Source organism: Drechmeria coniospora, chromosome 01 (genome assembly GCF_001625195.1).
Source record: "Drechmeria coniospora strain ARSEF 6962 chromosome 01, whole genome shotgun sequence".
NCBI lineage: Eukaryota > Fungi > Ascomycota > Sordariomycetes > Hypocreales > Ophiocordycipitaceae > Drechmeria > Drechmeria coniospora.
Window position 1 is genome coordinate 8,021,369 of NC_054389.1, and position 15,192 is coordinate 8,036,560.

At 60.1% G+C, this 15,192-nt stretch overlaps 3 protein-coding genes across 3 annotated transcripts; all 3 read left to right on the forward strand.

The window, feature by feature from the left end:
* Positions 1-876: 876 nt before the first annotated feature.
* Positions 877-2,603, forward strand: DCS_02105 (putative Cysteine desulfurase, mitochondrial precursor; the record flags this gene model as incomplete). The annotated part of the gene is made up of 3 exons (XM_040799434.1): positions 877-1,162; positions 1,216-2,039; positions 2,181-2,603. The coding sequence occupies 3 exons, from the start codon at positions 877-879 to the stop codon at positions 2,601-2,603; spliced, it is 1,533 nt and encodes a 510-aa protein (XP_040660317.1).
* A 1,053-nt stretch (positions 2,604-3,656) lies between these two features.
* On the forward strand, positions 3,657-4,355 carry DCS_02106 (mismatched base pair and cruciform DNA recognition protein; the record flags this gene model as incomplete). The annotated part of the gene is made up of 2 exons (XM_040799435.1): positions 3,657-3,992; positions 4,101-4,355. 2 exons carry the CDS (start codon positions 3,657-3,659, stop codon positions 4,353-4,355), a joined length of 591 nt encoding a protein of 196 aa, XP_040660318.1.
* Positions 4,356-10,920: 6,565 nt separating this feature from the next.
* DCS_02107 (uncharacterized protein) lies at positions 10,921-14,850 on the forward strand (the record flags this gene model as incomplete). Its single annotated transcript, XM_040799436.1, has 2 exons — positions 10,921-13,374; positions 13,444-14,850. The coding sequence occupies 2 exons, from the start codon at positions 10,921-10,923 to the stop codon at positions 14,848-14,850; spliced, it is 3,861 nt and encodes a 1,286-aa protein (XP_040660319.1).
* Positions 14,851-15,192: the final 342 nt, after the last annotated feature.

Here is a 15,192-nt window from a genome sequence, read left to right on the forward strand (position 1 = left end):
GTGTGCTGTTCTGTGCTGTTGTACTGTAAGGATTTCAGGTACTCACTGTGGTGCCAAGCATGTTGCATCGATACAACCTACCAGTACGGAGTAAGTACATGTATTTGTTCTCCGTACTCCGTACTCCGTACTCAGTACAAGTGCAACCAAGTATGTAAATACTGTGCTGTACGTGCAGATTGGTAGTGATACTGTACGGAGCACTGTACGCTAAGTACACCAGTATTACTATTACTCCGTACTCCATAAGGTACTGTACATGTACAATATGCAAGTCGGCATCTGCAAGTTCAACTAATACTCCGTACAGCCAGCTAGTTGTACTGTACTAGATGTGGAGTATTTGTACGGAGTACAGTACGGAGTACTCCGTACTTGCTGTACTCCGTACTTGCTGTACAGTATGCAATTAATACCCACTCGCAACGACATACATGTACAAGTAGAGCACCCAAGGACTTACTTGCACTCAAGTACTTGCAATACTTGTACAAGCATTACATACTGAACCCCGTACTCCGTACTGTGCGCTGCACTCCAGACTTGGCACAGTATTAGAAGCAAATACTCCGTACTGTACAGTTAGTACCCGTTCATAGCTTCCCATCCATCTAGCCAATCAGCGCCATCGCCGAATGGCCGAGCCGAAACGACCCACTCTCGCCCCCCCCCCCCAGAAGCACGAGAGCAAGAAAGCAGAATAATATCCATGACAAATTTCCGGGGCTTTTTGCCGAATGCCAATCAACGGAAAACCTGGATGATCCTGGGGACGCCAATCTCCTCCCCTCTGTCGACTCTTCGCCTACATACCGCAAACCGCACTCGCACTCGTATGCAACCCTTTTCACCGTCGTCTCGAGCACAGAGGCAGCCATGACCAGACTTGCATCGTGCGCGCTGAGGTCGGCTCGCTCCGTGAGCGCTTCGAGCGCCGCGGTGGCGCCTCTGCGACGGGGTGTCGCCGCCCCTCCCCTGGCCGCCCTGGTGGCGATGGGGAGAGGGCGGCCGAGCCCGAGCTCGCGACGAGGCTATGTGTCCGAATCGAAAACGGACCACGCCAAGGTCGAGACGGCCATCAAGCTCGACAAGAAGGACTTTGCCGACGTCCCTCCCCCTCCGATGGGGGCGCCGACCGACGGCTCCGTCAGCCCCATCGCCGGTACGTCCCCCGTCCTCGATGGCGCCAGCCGGACGCTGACATGCATCATCCAGAGGTTCTCCGGCAAGCGGCGGTGATGGAGGAAGGTCAGAGGCCCATCTACCTCGACATGCAGTCCACGACGCCGGTGGACCCCCGCGTCCTCGACGCCATGATGCCCTACTACGTCGGCGTCTACGGCAACCCTCATTCCCGGACGCACGCCTACGGCTGGGAGAGCGAGAAGGCGGTCGAGGAGGCACGCGAGCACGTGGCCAAGCTCATCGGCGCCGACGCCAAGGAAATCATCTTCACGAGCGGCGCGACGGAGAGCAACAACATGAGCATCAAGGGCGTCGCTCGATTCTTCGGCCGGTCGGGCAAGAAGAAGCACATCATCACGACGCAGACGGAGCACAAGTGCGTCCTCGACAGCTGCCGGCACCTGCAGGACGAGGGATTCGACGTCACCTACCTGCCGGTCCAGCACAACGGTTTGGTCAGCATGCAGGAGCTCGAGGCCGCCGTCCGGCCCGAGACGGCCCTCGTCAGCATCATGACGGTCAACAACGAGATTGGCGTCATCCAGCCCATCGCCGAGATTGGCAAGCTGTGCCGCGAGCGCAAGGTCTTCTTCCACACGGACGCCGCTCAGGCGGTCGGCAAGATCCCCCTCGACGTGAACGGCATGAACATTGACCTCATGTCCATCTCCTCTCACAAGATCTACGGACCCAAAGGCATCGGCGCCTGCTACGTCCGGAGACGACCGAGGGTCCGGCTGGACCCCCTCATCACGGGCGGCGGTCAGGAGCGAGGACTCCGGAGCGGCACGCTGGCACCGCCCCTCGTCGCCGGCTTTGGCGAAGCCTGCCGCATCGCCGCGCAGGAGATGGAGGTACGTACAGGCGCACGGCCGTCGATTCCCTTGGCCTGCCCGACGCGAGGCGAAGCTTTGCCCTGCACGGCATGACTTGGCCCTGCACGGCATCCCCTTGATGCTCGTCGGCTGGAAGCGGTTGGCTGACGGTTGCGGCAGTACGACTCGAAGCGGATCAAGCACCTTTCCGACCGACTCCTCAAGGGCCTCCTGTCGCTAGAGCACACGTCGCAGAACGGCGACGCCGACGCCTTTTACCCTGGCTGCGTCAACGTTTCCTTTGCCTACGTCGAGGGCGAATCTCTCCTCATGGCCCTCAAGGACATTGCGCTCTCGTCCGGCAGCGCCTGCACGTCGGCCTCGCTCGAGCCGAGCTACGTCCTCCGCGCGCTCGGCAACAGCGACGAGAGCGCGCACAGCAGCATCCGCTTCGGCATCGGCCGCTTCACCACCGAGGCCGAGATCGACTACGTCCTCAAGGCGGTTCGGGAGCGCGTCAACTTTTTGCGGGAGCTGAGCCCGCTGTGGGAGCTGGTGCAGGAGGGCATCGACCTGAGCACGATCCAGTGGAGCCAGCACTGAGCGGCGCCGAGGCGAGGGAGATGTGAATTCGAGCTTGCGCACCGGGAACCGACAGGGCGCGATGGGAGTTGGCCGACACGGCAGAACAGGAGCCGTCGCTCCTGGCGCCGGCGCGGGCGTCTGCGCAATGGGACTGTACATTATGGCATGATACCTTTTTTTCTGCGAGCCTGCACATGGACGGCATGGGCCACCGTTTCACCCGCACCCGGACGCCATTCCCCCACGCACGCAACGTACCGGCTTGGTGGCGGAGGCGCGAGAGAGTCGGTCGATTCACCGTCGCCTTCGGAGCCTCGCCACGATCACGATTGCCACCTCTCTGCGTCACGTGAGGCAGGGCGGGATATGGAGCGCGCATCGGAGCGGCGGATGGCTACTTCCGATTCGCCGTTTCCACAGAAGGCCTCTTTCCTCCTTGGAAGAACTTGAGCCGTGCTAGAGGCAAAGGGCGCGTGCTCCGGACTTGCCAGTTTGTGAACTTGCCACGTCCGAGAGACGGCGACGAAGCGAGAGGTGACGTCAAGATGCAGCAAGCCAACCGCCCCACAGGAGCCCCCCACCCGGCGGCGTCGGTGAGAGGTGCGGCAGGCAAGTGCTGCATGCTGCGTACTTGGCACGGGGCGTACTTGCCGTAGGCGAGAGAGAGTAGGCGAGAGAGGGCGAAATTGACATCACCAGCGGTGCAGCAACGACACCAAAAGGGGCAACAAGTTGGCATGGATGGCACTTCCAGAAACTTCCACCGCCTTCACCCGTTCACGATGCGTGCCTGCCCTGCACTTGTCGAGCATGTGCGCTCGGTCCGGTCTTTCTGCTTCGGCAGGACCGCATTCTGGCTGCCTATAAATCTCGCGTCCTTTGCGGGCTTCCATGGCGATTCTTCATCATCTTCCTCACCAACCACTTGGAGCATCCATTCCTCCTCACTTTCCTGACGCTTCACTTTGCAACATTTCCACCTCTTGTTCCCGACGGCAACTTTTTTTTTGTCACTCTCCTACCCACGACAACACACTCACTCAGTCATTTACTCACACACACACGTGCACGATGGCCGAAAGCACGTCGGACAAGGCGAACGTCGCCCCATCCACTGTCCAGTCGTGCGCCGACTCTGCCAAGAGTACCTTCCAGAGCGCCATTGGCAGCCTCGCCGGTAGCCCGAACGGCAAGCTGCAGGGCGAGGCGCTCAAGGACCAGGCCAAGGCGGAGCACGACGTCTCCAAGGCGGAGCACGATGCCTACAAGGCGTCGATCAGCCCCCCCGGCGCGACCATCTCGACGGATGGCGGCGTCAGCAAGGACGACATGAGGCGAACCGAGGGCTCCCGGAACCAGGCGCAGGGTTCCGTCAAGGAATCGACGGGCGACCTCGTCGGTAGCGAGGTGTGTACGGCTCCGGCCCATGGCGTGGATGGTTCCCCCCTCCCCGGCCGCTCTGGTCTCGTTGGTGCCGGGGGTTGGTTTTGAGGTTTGCTGACAAGTGGGGCTCAGTCGTTGAAGCAGGCTGGCGACGAGCATAAGGCCGAAGGACAGAAGCAAGAGGCCAATGGTCAGCTCGGCGATGTCGGTTCGGCTACGGCACAGCGCGTCGAAGGCACGGTGGGGGCCGTCGTCCTCAGGGGCGACGAGGTTGACAAGGAGCGCTGCGAGCAGATGCGTGCCAACGGCAAGGCTCAGCAGCGAGGGGTGGAGGCTGAGGTGGGTAAGAAGGGCGAGGCCGAGGCCGAGGCCGACGCTGCCATGTGAGGGAGGTGATTTGTTTTGCCGCTGGAGCATGGCGTGGTGAATGATGGATGGAGGTGAAGACCTGGAGCTGGAGCTGGAGCTGATACCCTAGGACGCACTGAGCATTGATAACCCCCCCATGAGGTACGAGGTAGCTTTTTTTTTGTGAAACGAAGCAATTCTCGTCGGTTACTCTGCTCTGGCGCACGTGAGGGAGGTGATTTGGTTGCCGCTGGAGCATGGCGTGGTGAATGATGGATGGAGGTGGAGGTGAAGACCTGGAGGTGAAGACCTGGAGGTGAAGACCTGGGGCTGGAGCTGGAGCTGATGCCCTAGGACGCACCGAGTATTGATGACCCCCCCATGAGGTACGAGGTGGCCTATTTTGAAACGAAGCAATTCTCGTCGGTCACTCTGCTCTGGCACTCGCTGCCGACGGTTCGTGCGCAAGGCTGCCAGGAAACACGACGGGCGGGGGTGTGGAAGGGTCGGGGAAAGCTACAAGCGACAGGGGGGGTTTTGGTGAGGCGAAACGCAGCACGCCATGGATTCGTCGGCCATGTAAGTGTCAGGCGTAGCAGTTTGGGTAGGGAGTATTGCTCCGTACTCCGTGCAGTAGTTGTAATCACTGCATGGACGACGGGGGGGCAGATGGCACACTTACGGAGTACGGAGCAAGCATTACACGGGTGCTCGACTTGTCGGCGTGCTCGAGGGCCGATGGTCCCTATCCGCCTCGCGGATGGACGCAGAAGCTACCATGGGTTCGAGCACATGGATGCGAATGCCATGGCGGCACGCTTCAGCTACGGCCCAGCTCAGCTGCAGCCCCTTGGCGACGGTCGAGGGCTCGAGCCGGGGGTGGGTGGGAAAGCACAGTGGCGGCGTGAAGACGTTGACGATGCCACGGCGGAGCCGTTCCCGTCGGCGCTAGAAGGCGAGAAGGAGGACATTGGACGAAGGGGAGGCGAAGAAGCAAAAGAGGACCATGTGATGCTCTGGACCGGGTGAATTGTAGTTGTGTTTTGTGTTCTCAGGAGAGGCGAAGAAACAAAAGGGGACCATGTGATGCTCTGGACCGGGTGCTCTGTAGTGGTATTATTAGGTGTGCTCAGGAGAGGCGAAGAAACAAAAGAGAACCATGTGATGCTCTGGACGGGGTGCTCTGTAGTGGTATTAGGTGTGCTCCGCACTGGAGCGTGTGCTGTACTCACGTGCACGGAGAACAACTAATACTCCATACTGTAATATGCAAGCACAACTAATAATAATACTCCATACTGTGCATGCAAGCACAACTAATAATAATACTCCATATTGTACTTACTCCGTACATGCAAGCACAACTGATGCATGCATTCGAAGCCGGAGAGCCTCCAGCTTCCGTGCCGTCCCCCGTCTAACCGCATCTGGTTCGACTACGCGGTAAGCAGGCCTTCCTCGATGTGCGTATTCCCTCTCGACATGCGTTGGCACATGTGCCCCTGAATGATGCAGACGGGGACGAATGCGTAGCATTACTGTACTTACTGTACCTTTATTGAGCATGTCCTTGCGAGCGGCAGCGTCAGCATCGAGCCCCTTGACGCCGAGGCCCGAGCCGACGTGGGACCATTCAGGAGAAGATGACGGGGCAGCTGAGGTGCAGGGTAGGTTGAAGTCGGCGCTGTGCGTAGTGGCAGGAGTGCAAGTGCTATAAGTAGAAGCGGGTGGGTGTGCTGTACGAGGTGCACTTGCAGGTGGCTCGCAATATACTATACTAGGTTGGTAGGTTACCTGTACGGATAGGTGGCTCGATATTGGGTTACTTGTAGGTGGCTCGCTATATAGGTCATTTGTAGGTGGCTCGCAGTGTAGATGTAGGTGTGAGTAGGTGGCTCGCAATGTACGTAGTAGGTCACTTGTATGAGGCTCGCCATGTGGGTTACGCGTAGGTGGCTCGCAATGAGGTAGGTAGGTTATTGTAAGTATGTACTAAGGTAAGGTGGCTCGCAACGTACTGTACTTAGGTCACTTGTAGGTGGCTCGCATTGGACAGAGTACTACTACACCTACAAGCAAGCACAGCAGGTGTATTCAGTGCTTGCAACTACAGTAGCAGCCCGGCCGCAGTGTCGGTGGACACGCCTATTGCACACGGGCACGACGGGTACCAGTACATGTACGGCAAGTACTCGCGGTACCTAATACTGCACATTTACCGAGCATTAATTACACCAAGTGGCATGTTCTCGAACAGCAGCCCCGAGGCCGCCCCCAGCGTGTTTCGTCGTCGATGCTCGCGACCCCTTGACCGGCGCTGTGCGAGGGCGGACATTACATTCGGACAGCCGTCGATGCTGGTGCCGTACCACACCACGGAGGCTTACGGAGCGCATCTCGTATTCATCAGCTGCACGTGCGGCAGTCCTGGCCAGCTCCATCCAATCCACAGTCGGCTGCCAACGTCTGACTCGACGCGCGCTCGGTCCATCTTTTCGTCCGCGAGGTGGCTCTCGGATCTCGTCGGGCGTCGAGCGTGCGCGCTTGAGAAGAATAGACTGCATCGGGCAGGTGTTGGCGTACGATTGCTCGTCGTCGTCGGCGGCATCACGAGGTCCAGGGGAGGCGTACGTGCAAGTCCACGAGTGCTTGCAAGTACAGGTACTCCGTGCAGTGTTGTCCGTATTGGCGCTCGTGTGTACTCCCTACCGTGTGCACCCATCACTGCTCCGTACATGTTGCCCCTACAGAACGTGCCCACCTACAGTACTTGCGCCAAGTACGAGTACAGTCAGTACTTGCATGTATGTTGGTGGCTCCAGTATCGCGTGCTCTGTATTACTTTCTGTGCCTGCAAGCACTGACGAGTAAGTATTACGAGCACTCGGCACCTAGGACGGTGGGGTGGCCAAAGTGTCGATTCAATTCGCAGTAATTACTTTGTACAGAGCAGTACGGAGTAGCGCTACCAAAATTGAATCGTCACCATTATTGTCTACCTAGTAGGTAATATTAGTGACTGCGCGGAGGGAGTAGTTGTGCTACCTACAGTACTAGGTACGTTGTAGGTGTACATGCACTTACGTGTACGCCTAGCAAAAAAGTACTTACTGTAACATTACTAGTATTAATAATTGCTCCGTACCGCAGTGTGGGACATGGTACAGCAGGCAGCTGCTCCGCACACGGGTGCGCCGCACTTGATCAAGTGCAGCACAAGCGAGGCATGCTGCAGGTGCGGTACTTGTACTGCGTGCACCATGTGCAGCCAATGCAGTCAAACGGGCAAGGTGGCCATGAACGCTTGACAAACGAAAGCTAGGCAAATAATTACTGCTTTGGCGCAGGACTAGGCGTGCTCGTACTTGGTTGTGGCCCTCGGCAAACTCGTTGACTCGTTCTGGCTGCAGGGACCAATCATGCCAAGTACTCCGTATATACTTGCATGGATCCTTTGCGTTGCTGCATTCGTGAGAGAAAGTTTTCGCAGTATATACATGTACAACTAGTTGCACATGATGACGGGGCATCGTATAGTGCAACATCATTCGGAGCCTTACTTTTTGACCTTACTTTCGTCTCGTCCGTCCGTCCGTCCATAGCAGGGCTCATCACTACACGTGGTGTTGTCGCCCAGCACGTGACGAGGGACCCTACTGCACCTACTGACTGAAGCACACCTCCTTGTACACCGAATGCGCGCGCCTAGGGCACATGTGTTTGTGGCATCACGGCGTGCTCTTGCCGTGTTCCTCGACGTGCAACTACAACAAGTACATGTAGTTGTAAGTAGGTGCAGCCGGGCATTTGCTAACGGTACCAAACGGAACCTTGTCGTGATCCTGGCTGAAACATGTCCACCCGTCGCCGACGGAGCGCAACCACACGCCGTTCCCCCTAGGTTCCCCGTGCCTGACTCGCCGTCCCCCATTCTTCTGGCGCCAGGCCGAACCGCTTTGGACGGCGAACGGCTCGAACAATGGCCCCTCCGCCCATGCCGTTGCTTCCATGGCGATGGCCGACGGCACGACAATGCGGTAGGCGGCCACAAGGGACCGGGGAGGGTAGGCATGCTCATGCCGGGAGGGCAAGCCGGCGTCGATGCCGCGAGGAACTACTGGAAAGAAGGGACGAAGCGACGCTTGGGCGAAGCAATTTTGCGCTGCCAGTCTAGGTTCAGGGATGGCGCGCATGGGGGTGGTGCTTTGTACTGGACGTGCACTGAACGTAGTGCTGGTGGTGGAAAATAGCACGCCGGGTGGTGTACTCTGTAAGTACTGTGCAGTGCTCTACTCTGTATTGATGCTTGCTTTCTTGCTTGTACATGTAGGTGTACGGATTACTACGGAGTACTAGGTACTAGGTAGTACAGTACGTAATGCTGGTACAGTCACTACTACTGCAGGTACTGCAACTATTAGGTACTACCCTGGTACTGTAAGTTGGTAGACAAAAGTGACGATTCAATTTTGGTCGCGCAACCACTACAAATTGAATCGACACTTTTGCCACCCCACAATGCACACCTACTAAGTACTAGGTGTAGGTACCTACATGCAAGTGCTCCAGGTACCCAAGTTTCTACCAGTTATCTGGTGGCAAGTACTCCGTATTACTTGTCCATGCGCCACTAGTATTCAGAGGTGCGTAGGGAATTCGTGCCCCTGAAAGGAACCCAGGCACGGAGTGCTCCGCACATGCATAAGCAAGCCCTTGCTCTAGGTTCAAGTACAGTACAGTCGCTTGACAAAAGTGACGGTTCAGTTTTGGTAGCGCCACTCCTACAAGTTGAATCGACATTTTTGCCACCCCACTGTACAGTACCTGTGCCTGCACTTGGTTGCAGGGTGGACTGCGCCATGGGCTGCGCTAGAAGGTGCCCCGCTGGAAGCGCTGAGGCGCTCGGAGCCGGGATGCCCGCCGGATGGATGCAACTTGGCCACTCGCACGCGGCACCGACTGATTCCGTACCCGTATGGAAGTGGAAAAAGCTCCTAATTCTGCACGACTGAATCGGCACTACATGGAGGTTACTCGTGTAGTGGACGTAGGTGTGCAAGCAAGTACGCTCAATCACATGTGCGCTCGCGTGCACAACTACTTGTAGCCCGTACAAGTATTACAGGTCTGCCACGTAGGTACATGTACAATACGTTGCAGGTGCACAGTAAGTACTACAAGTGCGTGCAGTGCCTGCTACCGTCGTACCCAAGTACGTAAACCTCGTGCCGTTCTGTAAGTACATGTACTGTACTTGTAGTGGTATACCTACGCAGTGGTATACGCAGTGGTATACGCAGTGGTATACGCAGTGGTATACGCAGTGGCATACGGATGCTGGTAAATACCGTATTTGTGCGTGCACCGTTGCGGCTTGTACAGGTACATGGGGCTAGGTGTGCGTGTACTTGCACGGCATGCATGTGCCCGCGGTAGGACAGAGTGCTGACCTGCTAATTAATGCTCCGACCTGCAAGTAAGCACTCCGTACTCCGTACACTCTCTGCACCGACGCAACAGCCGCTGCGGCTTGCGCTGGCGGCCGTACCTGCAGCCTCGCCTTGCCAAGTACATGTACCACGAATGCAGGTACCTCTTTGGTCCCTGTACCTGCCGTGCGGCTCCAAGCCGGTGGAGTCCCCTGCTCCGATCCAGGGCGCCATTCATCAAACAGACGAAAATCAAAGGCGGGGCGAGAACGTCGACTCGTCCGCGAACTGTACAACCAAGTACTTACTCACATGTACAAACTACATGTGCCGCTGCACGCACAACTGCTGCACAACTACATGTACACCTACTTGCTCACCGCACCTCCAAGTCCTGGCCGATATTTGACCTCGACCCCGTCCTCTCCTCGTCCTCTCCTCGTCCTCACGCCCGCCTTCTCTCATCTCGCCCTCCGTCCGCCCTGCTTTCCTCCTTCGTCTTGGATGCACCCCGAGGATCCGGCAGTTGGCCATGCCGCTCTGAGTCCAACCAGGTGAGTACGGCTGTGCTCCCGCACGGTGTCGATGATCCGTCGACCCATCCATCCTTGCCCCCCTTGTGAGCTTGCTTTTTTCCCGCTTCGCTGGCGCCCTCTCCCACCTCGTACCACGTTTTGCAGGGGCATTGCCGCCCGTCCACGGAGCAGACGGACATCGGTCGACGCCCGCGGGACCTGACGAGCTCCCCTTGGCCTCGAACCGCTCTCGCCCCTCGTCGCTCTCGCCACTCGCCTCTCGCCTCGCCAAGGCAGCCGTGTTCGGTGCACCACCAACGAAACATCATCCTTCGCCGAGCCAACGTCGCTCCGTTTGCGAGCCCGAGCCTCCCCCCCGCCACGAACAACGTCAGTCAGTCGCGCACGGCGGATGTCTTGGCCTGCCCTGCCGCCCCGCCTCGTCGTGCCGCCCGAGCCCTGCCGCCGCCTCCTATTGTTCCGTTTGCTCGCCGATGCCTGGCACGGGCACGTCGGCTGACCGCGGTGTCGTAGGAATCATAACCACCCGCCGCCGCCGCCGCGCCGCGCGCACCCTCGGTCCTTGCTCGCCCCCAACCGTCGGTCCGCCGCCCCAAGCACCTCTCTCGACGCTCCCTCTCCTCTCGTCGCATCGTGGCCATGGCGAGCCCGCTCGCCGACGCGACCGCCGCGAGGTCGGCCTCGAGCCTCGCCTCCCACCTCGTCTCGCCCCGCCACGCGCGGTCGAGGTCGGAGAGCGTCTCGAGCGACAAGCCGTCGACCATCGGCCTCGGCCTCGGCCTGACGATGCCTCCCCTCGCCGTCTCGCCCGAGCCGGCCTTCATCGCCGGCCCCGCGGCCTCCCAGATCGTCGCCGGTCGTCACGACGGCCACGCCGATGCCTGGTGTGACCAGAACGGCATCGAGCCCGCCTCGGAGACGACGACGACCTCGCCCGCCGCCCTCCACCTCGTCAACGGCTTCCTCGACCAGCTTCTCTTCCACTTCCTCCAGGTCGCCAAGTCGACCCACCTCGCCGCCCTTCGCCCCGCCGTCTCCGAGATCCTCAAGCCGAGGCTCGCCGACGACATCATCAGGAACGCCGACCAAGAGCTGCGCGAGTATCTCGGCGGCGCCCACGACGACGAGCATGCCCCGTCGCCCGAGTCCCGCGCCTGGGACGTCGAGCTGGCCTGGAAGCGGACGCGCCTGCGATGCATGGTCTACTCCTCCCTCGGCGACTTCGAGGACGACGACGAAGACTTGTACGTGGAGCGGGACAACCTCGACGTCGGCGCCCACGAGAACCGCGCCGACGCCATCTCTCCCGCTGTCGCCATATTCCTCACCTCGGTCCTCGAGTACGTCGGAGAGCTCACCCTGACCGTCGCCGGCCGCGCCGCCTACCAACGCGTCCGCGCCAAGATGGAGAGCGACCTCCGCGACGGAACCCGCGACGTGGCCGAGAGTGCCGACCGCGTCGTCGTCGACGACATGGACGTGGAACGCGTCGCCCTCGACCGCACCCTCGGTCGCCTGTGGCGCGGATGGAAGAAGCGTATGCGATCCCCCGTCACCGACATGGCCGGCCGTCCCTATTCCCGAGGCTCCCTCTCCAACCTCTCCAGCAGACCCTCGAGGCAAGACTTGCCCGACGGGAGCGACGCCGGATCCGGCTGGGCGAGGACGTCGCAGGACACCCTTGCCGAGCACGTCCTGCCCACGGACATTCCCTTGCCTTTGGGTGACAGGGACGTTGACGAGATAGAGGTCCCGGGCCTCGTCCAATACAGCGACGACGAGGACGAGGACGAGGACGACGACGTCGCCGAGCCCAATCCCGCGCCCCCTCGCCCCAAGAGCCTCTTCATGGAGCCCTTTGTGCTTGTCAATGGCCTGCCGGCCGCTTCGTCCACGGCGCATCCGCAGATTGTCCTCCATCCCCCCCGCCGGAGGTCGTCGTCGGTTCCCTCGCCTCCCCTGACGTCATTCCATGCCGTCAAACGATCCGACCTCCAGTCGCCCCGGACGAGGACCCGAATCGGCGCCCCCGACGAGCCAACCGCCGTCGACGTTGACGCCGCGCAGTTGGATGCCATCGTCGATGCCGACACCGAAGTGGCCGCCGTCCGCAAGCGACCTTCAACGCTGCCTCCGCTCGACACCCAACGCAAGGAGTCGGACTCGTCGGACGATGCGCACGAGGTCCCCATCTTGGAGACGGCCGAGGTCGTGACGTCGTCTAGGATCTCCATCGCCGGCAGCTCGGCTTCGTCCATCTCCGACGTCAGCAAACGGTCGTCGATGAAGCGATCATCGAGCGTCCGCTCGGCCCGCATAATCGACGTTGCCGGCCCTAGGAGCCCAGCCCGTTCGCGTCCGCCTTCGATCGAGATTCCTGACCGCCAACGTCCCGTCAGCTTGTCCGGTCTCGCGCGGGCAGACGCGCACCCTCCCAATCGTTTCTCAAACACTCGTGACCATGGGTCTCGGACCTCGATGGACAAGAAAAAATCATTCTCGAGGCAGTCGTCGGTGTACACTTCGGAGTCGGACGATGCCCTTCGACGCCCCGTCTGGGCACCAGAGTCGCCCAGCACCGTTCGCTCCGGAGCGAGCACCGCGGCCCTCCCTGCTTCTCGTCACGCGAGCGATCAGGACGCGGCAACGGTGGTCGAGGTAACGCCGGCGTCGTCCGCGGCGAGTCGTGACGTTGCGCAGGCCGACGTCAACCATGTCACGCCCAAGGCTCATCACCCGGCCAGCCTCACCATCGTCGACGGCGCGCCGGCAACCCCTCCGAGGGACGCCGAGAACCTCAACCTTCACAGCCCGACGGCCGACAGTCGTGGCGTGCCCCCGGACGAGCGTTTGGGAGCCAAGGATACCGACGAGGATATCTCGCTCCCGAGGCTGCAGACCAATCTCCCTCCTCGCCATGCCCACACGCCCGCCTCCTCCATCTCCTCCGTCACCTCGCGGTTGAAGCCGGTTAGGGATTCCGACGACAACTCCAGCCGCTCCGAGAGCGTCGCGCGCAACTTTGAGGAGCTGATCCAGAGCAACCAAACCATCAGCTACACGCTCACGCCCGAGAACATGCGAGGCATCGACGTAAGTGTCAACTTCTCTCCTCGCCCGCGACCGCATCGTGGTCTGTCGTGCTGATTGTGTCGAATTCAGTCCAACCGTTCTCTCGATGGCCCCATCATCACCAAGGTTTCGAAGAAGCCGGACGATCTTCGCGGCCAATACCCGTCTCCTCGATCTTCGCCGACGGTGGCGGACGCCTCGATGCCACCCCCAACGCAACCGCTGAGGAGCCCGCCGAGGTCCAAAGCGTCGGAGAGCAAGGTTGGCAAGCCGACAGAACTCATCCCCCGCGTCCCCGTGGGACGGGCAGCGTCGGCCACCCAACCCGGTGCCACCCTCACGCGAGAAGAGCGGGCTCCCAGAGATTCCATGACAGACTTTGCCACGTTCCTCAAGTCGACCGGACCCCCTGCCGACGCGGGCCCTTCTCGGAAAGCCGTGTCGGCAAAGGGCAGCGCACCACCTCGGCGCGCCTCCTCGGGCGGTAACTTTGGCCGCTTCCAGCCTCGTGAGGCGGCGATCGATTGCAGGGCGGACAATTCGGACTTGATCGATTTCATCCGCCAAGGTCCGCCCAGCGCTTCGAACGGCCATCGGATTCCTCGAAACGTCGCGCCGTTCCGCACGACGATGGATTCCGATCAAATGTCCAACGCCATCGGCGGCAAGGCCATCGACGCCATGATTCCTGACATCCGGCACAGCCAGGCATCCACGAACCTGACGGATACCTCGATGCCGTCGATGCAATCTTCCGTCAACTCGAGCTCGGCCCTGCTGAAGAGCAAGAGCCCCGCTGCGACGCCCAAGTTGTTTGATGAGGGCGGGCTGATACCCCGGCGCAAGCAGACGCGAGTCCGCGATCCGTACGCCATCGAGTACAGCGACGAGGAGGATGACGACGATTACGACGACGACGACGATGACGACGACGACGCAGGCATGGCAGGGTCCCCTAGGTATCCCCCCATCAAGAAGGAGGAGAGTCTGGCCGAATTCCTGCGCAATTACGATCCGCCGCCTGAACCGCTCTCCGCCGCGGCACGGGTGCCCAAGAAGAAAACGAGCTCGCCGAGTCTCATCGGCAAGTTCGGCCGCGTCGGCTCAAGAGAAGGCAGGGACCCCCTCATCCCCAGCGAAGAGGCGCTATCTCCGAACGGCCGTGTTGGCGGGAGGAATGGACACATCCCCATCCAGGTGAACATGCCGACGGGATACGACAAGTACGGGTCCACGGACCCCCCCGTGAGCAGCTCCCGCATCATGGCGCCCCCTTCCGCCGGGTCGAGGGTTCCCCGAAAGAAGTTTGAACCCCGTGAAGCGGCGACGAGCAGGATGGAGACGTCGGACTTGGCTGCCTTCCTACGCGACTCTGCGCCGCCCGAGACCGGCGCCGGCGCCGGCGGACCCGCGGCTAAACCATCACTGCGGCCCGAGGAGAGCGGCAGTAGCATTTCGAGAATCTTTGGACGCAGGAAAAAGTCTGGAGTGGCATAATTTCCACCGCGGCAGTACGACCAACGGCGTCCACCAACGCATGGGCAAACCTCGGTCGTCTCGGACGTCAGGCCTGTGCCGGTGAAATTAGCGGCGCCCTTGCCAGTCGTGGATGCGCTTCAACTTTTGCATCAACCTCGCAGACTGGTGATCGCTAGGCGGTTTGGTCAGGCCTCACACTTTTCTTGGGGTGCAAGGTGTGTCTGTCCACCATCCGTCCCCCCTGTCTGCCCACCTGTTTGTCCATCGCTGTTCACTGTTCCTGTAGCTTCTTCCCCTGCATCATGTCTTGTGTCGGCCTTACTCTCGGTCTCTCTGTTAACTTTTCTGCAGATTTTTCTT